The 15,052-nt window shown below is 40.2% G+C and overlaps 1 protein-coding gene across 3 annotated transcripts in view; it reads right to left on the reverse strand.

Annotated features, from left to right (window-relative positions):
* Positions 1 to 14,420, reverse strand: part of pex5la (peroxisomal biogenesis factor 5-like a) — a 108,583-nt gene extending 94,163 nt beyond the window's left edge. For all 3 annotated transcript variants that reach the window (XM_074635248.1, XM_074635247.1, XM_074635246.1), the window contains exon 1: positions 13,974 to 14,420. In XM_074635248.1, the coding sequence (XP_074491349.1) occupies positions 13,974 to 13,994 (21 nt within the window). In that variant the 5' untranslated portion in view covers positions 13,995 to 14,420. The remainder of the gene's footprint in view (positions 1 to 13,973) is intronic.
* Positions 14,421 to 15,052: the final 632 nt, after the last annotated feature.

Genomic DNA, 15,052 nt, shown 5'->3' on the forward strand with positions numbered 1-15,052 from the left:
AAGGGTATTACCTAAATCTAGTACACACATCCACATCTGGGAGATTCACAGTATATCCATTGTCCTCTACTGTTTGTCACTATGCAGCTCTTCTGGAGCAGACGGGAGTTAAGCGCCTCACTCAAGTTCACCTTGATGAGAGTGTCTATAGAGGTGGGGAGAACTTTCTTAAGGCCTCACTCATTACTTTCCCCAGGCAGTCCAGAAGTCAGAACCAGTGACTCTCTAATGAAAGAAAATGTCCTCTCCTCGCAGAAAGAGATGCAGATGTCAAAGTGCCATGATGCTCCATTAAGAGTTTAATGTATCAAGTGTGTGTGTATATATGTGGTGATATTGGCTGATTAATCGGCAATCAGCTTTTTCCTGCTCCAAACTATCGTATGGTCTTTAAAAATCCATCGGTCGGCCTCCAGTAGGTACGCTGTAAACCAACCCGTTCTCACTCCCAACTTGTCAAACACTGTTGCTTGGTAAATGCCCCTCGGCATCGGATACCGCTGTTTGTGACCCGAAATTAAAAGTGACCGCTGACTTATTTTGTCTCATCAGTAGTTAGTAACATGACTTGTTAGCATCGTTAGTGCTGTGAGTCATGTCACTGAGTTGTTAGTCAGTGAAGTTAGCATCAACCGCAACCGTTTCCTAAGTGGTTGTGTTGCCTAAACCTATTTTTAAAGGACACTATGCATGTGTATATTGGCCCAGTCCTCCTCGACACGTCTAAAAGTAACGCAAGAGGGGTACCTCGTGCGACGGTCTCCAATGCCAAGGGGCGCTGACTAAGCGGCGGTATATAACAAGTTGGGAGTGAGAATGTGTTGCGTAAACCCAAAACACAGAAGTATAAATCCAGCATAAATGTGTACAGCCACAATGTCCTTCCTACTATGCCATTTCACTTTTTGTGGTACTTTTGCAGAGCGATAACATATTCTATCTTTAATCCTTGTAGAACATTGCCTACTTGTATTTTGAGACATCCTGTACACTTTTCAAAATTTCCGTCCAGTCTAGACAAAAAGGCCCCTGAGGAAATAAGGTCAGTTGTGATGACGACCTGAGAAACGGAGATACCCAGTTTTGACATGATTTACTATATATGGCATCTCTGAATTTCTTCACACTGTCAAGAAGGGGAAAGAGGCATGGGAGACTTTTCAGCTTAATCAATCTAATCACTTTCTCTGTGTGTGATGATCCAACACAAACACCAATAGAAAGCTTGAACAGCCCCAAATTGCAGCAAACTCTGGTATCTGTATTAATTGAGATAGTCATTCCCAGAGTCAGCAAGCCCCTAACTGACACACATGCCTCTGTTTGGGATACAGACACAGTCACAGACAAGCAGAAACACCTATACTCTCTCATTGCCTCTGTCAGTGATGGATTACTCTGAAAGAGCAATGAATTGGAAGATACAATGAAACAATGTTCATCTTGCCACAAGAGACGAGGGTTGTAGAAATAAATAGGTACTTTTTTAAACAAGGACATATAGTGAGATATATCTTTGTTTTGCTGTTTTGCTTTTTTCGGCATTCCTTAACATATTTCTTTCCAAACAAACGAAATGTCACGTCATATTGAAACATTTGTTTATCTTCTTCAAGGTAGTTGTTCCCACTGAATATTCAGTCCCATTCATATCCCTCGCTCACTCTCCACATGGTTGTGAAACTCTTGCCCTCATAGTGCCCTTTTCAACACTAGTGAGACTCAAAAGGGTGGGTGTAGCTCAGTGGGTGGAGCGGGTGGCCCTTCAACCGCAAGGTTGGCGGACACCGTTTTTTTACTGTCTGCATGTTGAAGTGTGACATTGAACCCCAAGTTGCTCCCCAGGCACTTTACAGCAGCCCACTGCTCCTAAGGATGGGTTAAATGCAGAGGTCAAATTCCATGCATGTACCTGTATTGTATATGGCGAATCTAATAAAGTTTAACTTTAAATATATCTGCCCAATATCAATATATGATCTGGCCATACTTTTTCATCTGTTTTCAGGTCTGTCTCGTTAAAGAGATATTAATCTCAATGAGACTTACTGAATAAATAAAGCTTAACTCACTCATTCACTCACTCCAGGCGGCAACCTCCGGGTCTGAAAAGTGAAGCCAAAGCTGAAGTGCCTTTAACTTGCATTCTTTCTAATATCCAGCAGGGGGCGACTCCTCTGGTTGCAAAAAGAAGTCTGATTGTATAGAAGTCTATGAGGAAATGATCCTACTTCTCACTTGATTTATTACCTCAGTAAACATTGTAAACATGAGTTTATGGTCTCAATCGCTAGTTTCAAGTCTTCTTCAATACAGCATGATGTTCATTTAGTAAATTATGGACCCATTTAGAGTCAAATAGACCATAAAGCAGGGTATGCTTTAGGGCGTGGCTACCTTGTGATTGACAGGTCACTACCACGGCATTGTCCGGTCTGGGAGTTGTCCGTGTTTCTGTCTTACAACTTTAACCCTTTCACAGTGCGTTTTCAGTTCATGCAAGTTAATTATAACCTTTTTGATCACCTAAAAATGTCTTATTCAGCGTTCGGTTGTGCTTAGTTCCGGCCTCTCATGTCACTTCTGGTTGCAAAAAAACAAGATGGTGACGGCCAAAATGCCGAACTCGAGGCTTCAAAATGGCAGTCCACAAACCAATGGGTGACATCAAAGTGATAACGTCCACTTCTTATATACAGTCTATGACTCACTCACTCATTACTCAAGATATTTCCAACTAATGCAACATATATCACTGACAGGATTACTCTGCAAAACCTATAAATCAGCACCAATTAAATCAGACAACTGTGTCGAACGTTATGCAAGAAACATATTTCAATCTTGTTCCATATAGAATACAAATGTGATTTTAGCAGGTAGATTGACCTCAGGAGATGACCCATGCATTATCTGAACACATATATCATCGTTCACTTGGCTGTCAAGAAGCATTGTTCACTCCCTGCATGTATGAAGGGAAGTCATGGGGATGCAAAGCCTCCGACCTCTTCTCTGGCACGCTGCTACAGCCCCTGTCATGTGGAGAAAAATGAATAACACATCCATGCCATGCCTCGTTACCTACACTTGTGTGAACATGCCTGCATGCTCACGGGTATACAGATGCACACAGTAGCATGCAGGTACTTTATGTGCATCTTGAAAACACAAACGCATAGTGTATGAACAGGCATGACAGAGTCAGATTGAGGCCTGCAGGACCGCTCCAGGTGAGGAGTCGGTCCCGCTCTGCTAACGAAACCTTCCTGCCTTTAGTCCTCTCAGCTGGTGTACCCTTGAACTCTGCATACATCCCATCTGTGCACCCAGCTCCTCTCTGCGCTCCGCTCTGCAGCTCAGCCCTCAACTTCTGCCAGAGAATTCATTAACTGCATGTGTCATAAGTATTTATAGAAATGCAAGGCAATTCCCTCTCACCCGCTTCCAACAAACTCCTGCAGAAAGTTACGGTGCATAGACACTGAAATACTACACTGGATTTGAGATAGTGAATAGCTGAACCTGTACTCCTTCACTTAGAGGAGCAACTGCTGTAAATCCATCCGCCTCAAAACACTAAACAAATTCCATATTTCTGCGCCTGTCTTTGTAAATAATGTTAAATTGCCACATTTTTCAGCCACAGCATCATTATCCTCCACACTTCATCCTTCATTCAGCGTGTACAAATAACATCAAAGATTCCTATTTCCACTCCAGCCTTACACAAGAGAGCTTTGGAGAGACAAATTATTGGTTAATGCGGCAAAAAGCTCTTGAAATTAATTTAAGGGAAATTAGAGCAGCTTCAATTTACGTTTGATTATTTTTGAGTTCTCTGCATACGGCTTGCTTTTCCCTGCTGTACGCTGCAGAGTAGTGCTCGGTTGTAAATACAGGGCTGTGACGGAGAGTGTTGAAATTGTCATTAGTGGTGATCATAAGAAGGAGGTAATTGGTATTTGTGGGTACACGCTAATTGGTGTGATAACATTGCAGACCTTGGTTTTTGCCGAGCGTTCGCCTGCTATTATCTAACAAGATCGCCGACTCAGAGAGGAAGAGCTGTTGTGTAGGGCTGAGGGTGAAGACGGAGTTGTTAGGTTGAAATCCAGAGGCAGGATGTCGGGAGTAAGAAAAAAAAAAAGATGAGTATCTCTCGCTCGGGGTGCGAAGAAACGGGTTCGCCCAGCAAAACAGTGATGAGAATGAACCGCGATGAAGATGAGAGCAGCGTTTCATGTGTTCCCCATGTAGCGACTGCCTTTGGATATACCTCACTTCTAATGTGAGAATCTGTTCTCACGATCCAGTTTACTGTAGTTGCTGTATTCTGAAAAGCACAGAGAGCCAAACATAACATGCATGAGTCTATCTGCTTGTTTAAACCGTATTAACCGTAAAGTGATTAGGCAGAAGAAAATAACATGAATTCGATAGTTTGACACTGTGTTGAAATGGGCAGGACGAGAGCTAGTTAATGGGAGGTGCTGTTGGTTTACATTACATCATGTGTTCGGACTCTATTCAGTAAAAATGATTATTTGGCAAAGGTACATTCTAACGTTATCATGATGTGTTCAAATGTAATCTTGCAAAATGCAGTTTTTGTCAAGAAACTTGAATAAATCCAGTTGTTTTCACAGCAATATAAAATAGATAATAGAGAAGGAATTATGTCTTGTTTAACTTCATAACAAAACCCAGAATGCAAACAGTAATAAATGTTGAAGAACATGGAATTTACTGTTTTACTTTTGTTTTTACCGTGGTATCGAATTGGTATCGAGAATCGTGGAATTTCACTGGTATTGAGTACTAATTCTGGTATCGTGACATCCCGAATTAGTAGTAATGGAAGTAGCATAGTACAGTACAGTTCAAGAAGAAACACAGCCGAATAATCTTTTTCAGTTAAATTAGTACCACTGTCTGATGCAGAGTCACAGACGTAGAGGACAATCTGCGTATTTAGCACCTCAAAAGAGGAGGTGCGGTGCAAACTCATCACTGGGAAGTGAAAATCGTGTTCACATCTGCCACAGTGAAGTGCATATTTGTTTATCATCCATGATAGCTCATATCTCCCCGGAGGACCAAACACATGCTCTCTCCACTCCGGCGCGGAGACGTATGGTTTCTGGAGCAAATTAATTCCCAGTTGGAGATGACTGTTATGAATGGGTTGGGCGAGAGAGATGGATGGGCTACCCATTCTTCTGCACAGCCCTCTGCTCCCAGTAACAAAGATGCTGGGGCTTGTCCTACTTTTGTGGGAGGAAAAATGTGGCTTAGTACAGTAGCTCAGGGGACTCTCCATGTGGGGCTGCCGTGTTAACTGACTTGGAGCACAGAGATACCCAGAGGAAATCTACCAACAGAGAGGATGATGCAGTGCCGTGAAGCTGTGAATTTGGGTGCTTCACATTGATTATATCCCTTCCCAGATACAGGCGTCTTGTTTGAGGAAGCCTGATACAGTGTTGACATTGGTGTGTGCATGTGTGTGTGTTCAGGCCAAGTCGGTCCCACGGCATTCAGTTTGAGACTCGTAATATTGTGTAAGGCTTATGAGCTGGTGTAGACACTTATCCTCTGTCACCCTTTCTGTCAAACGTTTCTTTGAGCATAAAATCAGAAGCACAAGTCTGACATACAGTATGATGCCATTATTTATCTTTCAAGCAGGGATGGGAGTGTCTAGTTGCAAACAGCTACACATCTGTAACACGATCCACCTCTGGTATCTGTACTGTTTGAAACATCATATATGAATGAAACAAAGAAAAAAAAGTATAAATAGAATAGAAAATATATTATATGTTTTATAAAAAATATGAAAATAACGTTTCAGCAAACCCCTCTGTGTATTGTAGAACAGTGTTTTGCTAAGTTTTTTTCTGGGGACCCACTTTTTAAAAATGACGAACCATTGCGACACAATTCTCAATAGCCTATAAATCGAATTTGAGCATAAATGAACGTTTCTGACAATTTTATCGCCATTTCTGCATCACCTTATATTATCTATTATTATTTTAGGACTCATTCCTGCAGCACTCTACAGCAGATCATACTTTATTTCATAGATTGTGAAGATTAGACCACAGCATCAAACTTTTAGTGAAAAATATTTTGTTTTCACTTCACTTTAATGAATAAATGTTTCACTTTGGGTTCATGAATCCTTGTCAAAAAGTATCTGAAGATGTAAAGAAGTCTAAAAACGCGACTTTATTATTTCCTGACAGGTTCACATTTCTGACAGTCAGCTTTGCGAGGCGCAAGACGACGAGACATGAATCCTCAAGAAGCCCGATCTCATCATTTCAATCTCATCACAGCTCTGGATTTTGAGTCTTTTTTGTCAGTGTTATATCAGGATTTTAACCACGGATTAGTTTCTCAAACAGGGAACAGTGATCGACACTACATCTCACACACATACCTGCACAAAGACACACACTCCTACTGTCAAACTTTGATTATAATGAAATGAGGCACAATGTATGATGGAGACACAGGAGGTCCTGATTTTGTCTCATCAGCTCAGTAGGAATCCATCATATAAATGACGATTCTGAGGGACAGATTAGGGACTTGATTAAAGCGTACATTAAATAAACATAAACATAAAATAAACAGACTGACTTTGTTTAAGCACCATGACAATGATGTATGATTTTTTTTTCTCCTCCTTCCACATTCTTCTTCCCCATCTCTCATATCCCCTTTCATCATTCACACCCACATCCGTCCCCTGTGTTATTTTTTTTCCTTTTCTAATGATTTTATAGGATGGATGGGTGAGTGTTAGGAGAGCGAAGATGACAGTGAAAGGCAAAATGACCAAATACCTGTGCTCTGTGAGCAAGAACAACAACCCCTCAATCAGCTTATAGGACAACTGCTGCTGATGTATGCTTGAATCCCTCTTAGTCTACCTCTAGTCCGCTTTACGAGCTCCACAAGCTGCTCAGGGTCTCTATAGAGCCTTAACTACCCAACCAGGGAGAAGGAGAGATTCCCATTATGCCGCCTCACTGTCACCAGTGACTGAGGACTTGATGCCAGCTGCCTTGGTGAGCACAATGGCACAATGCAAATCCTTTATGTTGTTTTATTCAGGAAACTTTACTGTCTTTTAACAATTGTTTCTTTATTCGTAAGCATAAGGAGTACATTGCGTGCATAGAAGAGACATAAAAAAAAGACGGCGGGAGAGAAGGTAACTCTAATGCTGCTTTCAGTCCATATTTCTTAAGAGCAAACAGACTGCAAAATGTAAAGCAGCACATAACTTTCCAAAGCAGAAAGCAAGGATGCCACAGATTACATCTCAACGTAAATGACGGTGATGATCACAATATTAATTTTCTAACCTGGTATCCCCCGTACTTTTCCGCCATGCTTGAGAGTTTTTAGTTTTTAGTTCTAGTACATAACTTTATTCAGAGATGCACAAATGAACCTTTCCATCACTCTTCTCTACAGTAAATGTTGCCGTCATAACTACCGCCTCTTGTCAATACCAGAATCCCATTGGACGCTCATTGTGAAGGTTAATGTATTTGGGGTCAAAGCTGAACTCAGTGTAATGCGCGTCGCTCTCTCCATTGGAAATAATGGCCTCACGCCGAATTCAAACCAGAGCAACGGTGAAGTGCGGCCTGTGGCGAGAAGCCATGCAATGTCTATGATAAGCTCGGCCGCTGCTCCCGAGCTCAGCGGCCAAACCAAAAGTTGGGAAAAGATATAAAAGTGTGGCCGGAGAGGACTCACAGTCAATCAGTAAACAGATCTGTGACATGTTAACCTATGTTACAAAGAATTTCTTCCCACCTGAAACACATGAATGCGCCTCCCTGACGCAGAAAAAAATTATTATTGTGGCGAGCCGCACTTCACAGCTGCCTGGTGTGCATTTGGCGTTATTCTGTGCAACATCAAACTTGTGCTTTCGGTGTGAGGTTATTTAATATCCTCCAAACACAGCTTTCAAATGAATATTTAAATTTAAATCTACAGTAAAACTATCGCAAAATTGTGTGGCACAAGCACAAACTTAGATAATGTGCACTGAGCATGTACATTAATAATATCCTTAATTCCTGTACCACGATTATGTAAACTTTAAATGGAAATGTGTAAGCAACTAGCTTCTTTAATGTAAGAGTTTGTTACTATTTGAGTAAGAAGGCTGAAAAATTAATTTCTTTTCAGTTTAACATTTTCTGACATTTTGTTGTGAATTAAATCCAAGTTGTCAAATTTGAAGACAAAAATATTAAACTTCACTAAGCTCAAAGCCACAAACACACCGTCCAGAGGAACTTTACTGTTACACAATGGCCTGTTTCTAGTCGGCTGCTCTCCATCTAATTATCCTTTGATGTGGAATTATATTTATTTCTGCAGTTAACATTTTAGTAGAGCTCATTTCTCACAAATTTCATGAAACTACTCTCCAAAAATACAGTGACTGGTCAGTTTTGGACTCAGCTGTGTTTTTCTTGTGGACATTTAGTTTCCTTCCCTGCCACACATCTCCAACAAGGAGAGCAGTGGTGTCTGTGGAGCTTTGGTTCCAGCCGGATACCACCTGATTTCACTCATTATCCTGGCTCCTGAAATAGTCAGGCCTATTAAATCACTCTTTATCAAGACCATGGTCCATTAAATCAAGGAGACTTTGAAACAGTCTCTGTGGAGAAAGTGTTTGGAACCCCTTTGTCATGCCGTTAGCTGACCACCTTGGCTGTGGGAGAAGTCTTGATGAAGATGAAAACCTCTTAGTGCAACAGTGAAGCTTTAATAGGCTTAAACCAGAGGTCACGAATGACGGCCTGATCGACTGAGCAAGTATGATTGATGATTGCTTGTATTGTGTGAGGTGCATGCTTGCATAGACTCCTGCTGGTGTTGTGACGCCTTGTCGACTTGTCTGTCAACTAGTGCTGTGTATTGGCGAGAATCTGGCGATACAATATGTATCATGATACAGGGGTTACCATTCAATATATTGCGATGTATTGCGATACTGTAAGTAAGGCAATATATTGCAATTTAAAAAAAAAAAAAAAGATTTGAGGAAAATTGTCATAATATAAAGAATACACCACCATAGAGAGCCGAAGTTCCTCCCCTGCCAGTGGACCCAATGGGACCTTATTTCGGAAAAAATATGAACGGTAGTCAACGGCAAGAGACAAATAATTTTTGAATTACAATTGTGTGTGAATTTACAAAATAATTTTGCAGTCAAGAAAGTCACAGCTTGTCGTAAGTTTGTCGTAGCATCATTTAGTTTTGGGTGAATGCGCTCAGTGAACTACATCTCTCGTCTCGCACAATTTAAGTCACCAATACTAGCTAGCTATCTTAGCTATGTTCCACGCACAGGTGAAACGATATCTTACCTGATTTGTTTTATCCAACAACTCCTGGTCTTTTTATCGGCCAGGAAGCGAAAGAACAAGCAAGACCCGTTGCTGGTGTGAGTACAGTACATCCTAGTATGAAACACACAAGCATCGTAGCTTCAGCGAGAGTGACGTCACTTAGGCGACTTTTGGGTGTATAGAATTTCGAATTCCGTGTTTTCACAGTCTTATACTTCAGTATACTTCAGTTTTACAACAAATGTATTAACAAAATAATCTTTTAAATTGACAAACATCATATGTGTGATTCATGGCGCAATTCAAATGGGATCAAAAAAATATCTGTCTCTTGCCATTGACAACATATTTTTCCCGACATAAAGTCCCACGGCGGTACACTGGAAGGGGCAGGACTTTGCCTCTCTATATGTATAAAATCGGAAGTAAAAAATGTACTTTTTTATGCAATCACAAGAATTAAGATCTGGATTTATCACAGTCCCTGTAACATCAAACATCATAGCACTACTTTTTGTGCAATCTGAGCCATTGTCTGCCACGAATCCCTGCATGTAAGCTATTAATTAAAATCAACAGTGTTTTTGAGACTCTATACAGTATCACAAAACATAATATGGCAATACTCAAGGGATATTTTACTACACCCCTACTGTCAACTGGTTGATTGCTGTGCTATTTGTACTGTCTGTTGGTTGATTATTCTGCATCTGCATCTCTTCAAGAAGTTTTCCTCCATTAAAAACTACTTCATTTTTCTTTTAGCATTAATTGGAATATTTTAAGTCATTAGGACTTGTAAGGTGTTATTTTGCAATTCATAAAACGCATCTGATTATTCTAATTAAATGCATTTTAATGTGTCAGTATCAAGCCTGCCTATGAAGTCAGGTTAGGAGAATGGGAACTCAGGGCTTTGGTTTACAATGAGGGGAAAAAACAAAAACACAAATGTTGCCACAAATATCCATACCAGCAAAACAGAACAGAAAATGCAAAATAGAGAAAACTGATTCTGAACAACTCAGCTGTTTTTATATTGCACCAGCGGCCTACTTACTCTTGCAGAGTTCTGGAGGACAACCTCTAAACAAACAGTCTTTCACCCAGAAAAAAACAAACTGTGTAAATAAATCTGGAGCTTAATGAAAAGATGGTGTGAGCGACTGAGACTTGATCTACTTCTGATCAACGATAGCATCCGTCCAACTTCTTCCCCGGGGAACTTGAGATATGGTAATCAAATTATGTAATCATGTTATGCTTAGCAGAGCAAATATCCAAAGGCCTTGAAGCATCACTTCCATTTATCCAGGGTGTCTTTTATACATACAGTACAAGCGCTGCCGTAATTAGATTCACTGTAAACATGAATACCGATGCACAATTACTCTGCAATCTATAGTGTCAAACTGTGATGGGAAAGTGCCATCTGAGGGAGTATGGATGGAGACAATCTCAAGGTCTCTCTCATATGTAGTACATAAAGCAGAAATATACGGCACATTGACTCTCTTGTAGCTTTTTTTTTGTTTGATGAAGATGAGCAGCCGTGCTGAATCAGCTCGCCTCGCAGCATCTTCAGTTGCACCTTCACAGGAAGAGCAATGAGGCTGACATCCACACCTCTCAATTGCTTTTCTTTGACTGCATCAATCTTTTCCAACACTTGATACAGTAAGGTGATGCTCTGCTCACAAAAATGGACACACTTTTTTTTCACAACACAAATCAGTTCTGATAAATACATTTATTCACACACATTTATGAGACTTTTAAGACACAACGTTGGAGAAATTTAAGACACAAGCCCAGCGTTGTATTTCTGCCAAGCAGCACTGCCAACCTCTGATATTACCCATGCACCAGAAGCCCAACCAGTCAACCATGAGGAAGAGATCTGGCATTGTTTGTGAAACTCGTGCCAAGATATTTGATCCACCCAATATTGTATCATTGTGTGCAGATATGTAGCAATTATGCAAACATGTTATGGAAATGGCTTACGCTCCACGGATTATACCGCCACATTAACCCATTCATATAGACACACCGGTCAGGGAGAAATGAGAGGGTCAACAAATAAAAATGAGATTGGACATCCTTATCTTGTTCCCACAGCCAACTGCTTCCAGTGCTGGCGTACTTGACATTCATGTCATGTTTTACCATGTTTTACAGCAATATATACTTTGACTTAAATAAAATATGAAAAACCTTTCTTGAAAATCTGTTTCTCTTCAAAAAGTTCCCTTAATCTGACAGCATACAGCCTCGCCTAAATTTGTCTTTTTTAAAATACAACTTTTGCACAAACATCACAATGAGATTTAAATCATGAAATACAGTAGAAAGAGCATCTGAGCATTTATTTTAAAAAGAAAGAGTTCCATGTTTATAAGAAAGCTTTAAATTTTGTATATGTATTTGTCTGTAGCTGTCTTTATATAACAAACTCCACCCATCCCCACACAATCAATACGTTATTTCTACTCTTATCTGATAAAGTTCCGGCTGTGTCACTCACAAATTCAGTCTGATTTCATATGCACCCGCACACTTAATTTCAAGGAGAAAGTGTCGTCAACATCAAGATAAATCCATCAGTTACACAAGCTAGTGTCGTGGCAAAAGATCCATTACCGACAGATAGAGCGTCTGCTTTGCATTCACTGGACATTTGCTGTTAAATTAGCCCTGTCAAATGGTCGAGAAGGAGCCGTTTCAGTTCTGCACGGTGTGTAATGACTCGCATGCATGGGATGAAAAACATATAAAGTATGAGATAATTGAAACATTATGGGATGAAACATGGAAAACTGTGATTAAAAATATAAAATGTTTAATCTTTTATGTGACTTTTACATATCTTAACTCAGTATCACAGGCTTTTTCATTGACCCTTAACAAACACAAAAGGCGACCGCCTTTTCATGCATTTTCAATGAATACCGCTGCTTGAGTAATATATCATGAAATATTAAATTGTGGTCTTTAATGCTCCAGAGTACTGACTCAGGAGTGGTCTTTTATTACATAATCAGTTGTCTGGGAGCTGAGGTTTCTCTGTCAACCAGCAATGCACCCATCTAACACGCAGAAGAGGCATTAAAGGTCTCATTGATAACATTTTTATGTAGATGAGTAAGTTTTAAGAAATAATACATGTACATCTCAGGATGCACCGATCCATCTTTTTCAATCCCGCTAGCTATACCTGGGCTTTGGGTCTCGGCCGATACTGAGTACCGATACCAGTGTTTGATTAATAAGCTGTATGCCCCGCTGTGTGGAAGTGACTGGGATCCTTCTTTTATGTGTAAGGCTTGACTTAAACATTACTTTCTTAACTTTGTGAAACAAAAAGTGACAAATAAATACATAGATACAAATGATGTGAATTGTTATTTGTTATTAAAATAAGAAATCGCACACCAGCAACTTGGTAAAATATCTTCAAAATTAGAGGTAGGAATGTGATTCAAGTGAAGTGAAAATTTCTAGTAAATAATGTATACAGTATATATAGTATATAAACATAGAATTGAATTGAGTAGATCGGCCACATTGTCACCGATACCCGATCCAACTATTTGAGTCGGTATTGGCCCGATATCCGAGCCGGTATCGGTATCAGTGCATCCCTAAATACATCCACAGAGCTGTAGAAAGGTGCCGAATAAAAGTAATTATTTTCCACGGAACAATTATTATGATTATGAATTAATCATTTGTTGGCGGGTCGAAAATGAATGTTTTGTTTATCTCTGTGGAAGACATCTGACTGTTTGGTTTCCACTTCTAACAGGGTTTCTAACAAAGTGTGACATCTCCTGGCTGAATGTCATCAATGTTATCAATAGCACCTTTCATTTAATATTATTGTTTTGCACTATAAGCTCATTGTTGTTCAAATGACAAGGTTGTGATTATATTGTACACAGTGTTGGAAGCTCTGCAGAGCAGTTACATATATACTACCAGATATCTTGTCATATTTTGAACATTTTGTACCATCTTGTCCCAATTTGTTTTGGAGTTGAGTTTCAGTCTCCAGATGCATGATGCAACTCAAAGTGCCTTAGTTAGTACTGTAGTTTGCTGTGTGCAAAACTGACGTCAAAGTGCATGACGTCACGTGAGCATAAGCATGCACGTTGTTAGGAAACTAATGGTTTGTGTGGAGGCTGCTCTCATTAAACCTCCTGTTTACATTGGCCATGCGCCTGCACGTGCAATAGTCGCGCTACAGCAGCTCTCTCTCTCTCTCTGTTTGTTTTTCAGTGGACGTAATGTAGTTTATAATGGAGCTGACTAAGGTGCATTAGTAGTTCCTTATTCATCCTTTTAAGCACATTTTGTCCGCTTTTCCGAGCAAACGTCCCTTAGTTAGAGGTAAGAGGTCATTTTGTTGCCCATTCTCCAAAAACACCAAACATGTCACATTGCATGCGTAAAATCTCTACTTGACATGAACTAGTGCGTCCTGCTCACATCACTTCATAATATGTTCTATCACAACTAAAACAGGAAAATGAACAAGCAAAAGAAAGAGAGTCTGTGTCTTACCTGTAAATGCCCCTGGTACATATTGAGACACACAGTCAGTCGCGGATCTCTCCGTCAGCGGATCTTTATCAGACTTCTTCCAGACTTGTGAAGCAGACAGACAGTCAGACTGACAGGAAAAAGCTGGAGCGGAGTTTGTTTCTGGAGGAGGACACGGAGCGGAGCTGTCCTCTCCTCAGGTGCTGAAAGCTCACACTTTGCGCTCATCCAGGACGTCTGTGCCGCTGGATGGTGACAAGTATACAAGCCTTTACAGTCCTTGCAGGGAAAATAAACAAAACAAATCATCAGTCTTCAATCCAGTATGTCTCCTCCTCTCACCTCGCCTCTGTCTCCTTCTCTCCTCTCCTCCTCTCTCGGCTGCTGTGCTCTAAATGTTTTGACGCTCTTCGAGGTTTCCTTCTCTTCTTATAGTGCGCTCCTCTTCCTCTTCCTCTGGTTGCTAACTGTGACCCAGCCCTCCGGTGGTGCCTCCTCCAGTGCTGACGCGCTCCACAAGGAGGCACACAAGAACATTTCATCTCACACTTCAGAGCATTTTCATAACACACATAAAGTGTCCAAAAACGTACGTTTAAAACAAATTTAGTTTGGAAGTGTAACTTTGTAGTTATAAAGCACATATTTTACTTTGTGTCCTGCAAACAACAAATAGCAAGTAGGGATGAACCGATACCGGATGGATATCGGGCCATACTAACTCAAATATCGGCATCGGTGACAATGGGTCCAATCTATTCAATTAAGTTCAAGATTCAGGATTCAAGATTCAAGCCCTTTATTGTCATTGTGTAGTACAACGAAATTAGAATGTGACAATCCCATAGGTGCTAATGAAAAGATAATACAATAAAAAAAGAGCTAGTGCAATATAAATATAAAAAATATAAAAGATAATACAATATAAAATATAAAAATACAATATGTATATGGTGATATACATATTGACCCAGCCCTCCGGTGCCTCTTCTAGTGCTGACGAGCGCCACAAGGAGGGCACATTTAGAAAAGTTAAGAAAGCAATGTTTAAGTCAGGCCTGATACATAAAATACACATAAAATAATGTCACTTCCACACA

Source organism: Sebastes fasciatus, chromosome 5, assembly GCF_043250625.1.
Source record: "Sebastes fasciatus isolate fSebFas1 chromosome 5, fSebFas1.pri, whole genome shotgun sequence".
In the NCBI taxonomy this organism is placed as follows: domain Eukaryota; kingdom Metazoa; phylum Chordata; class Actinopteri; order Perciformes; family Sebastidae; genus Sebastes; species Sebastes fasciatus.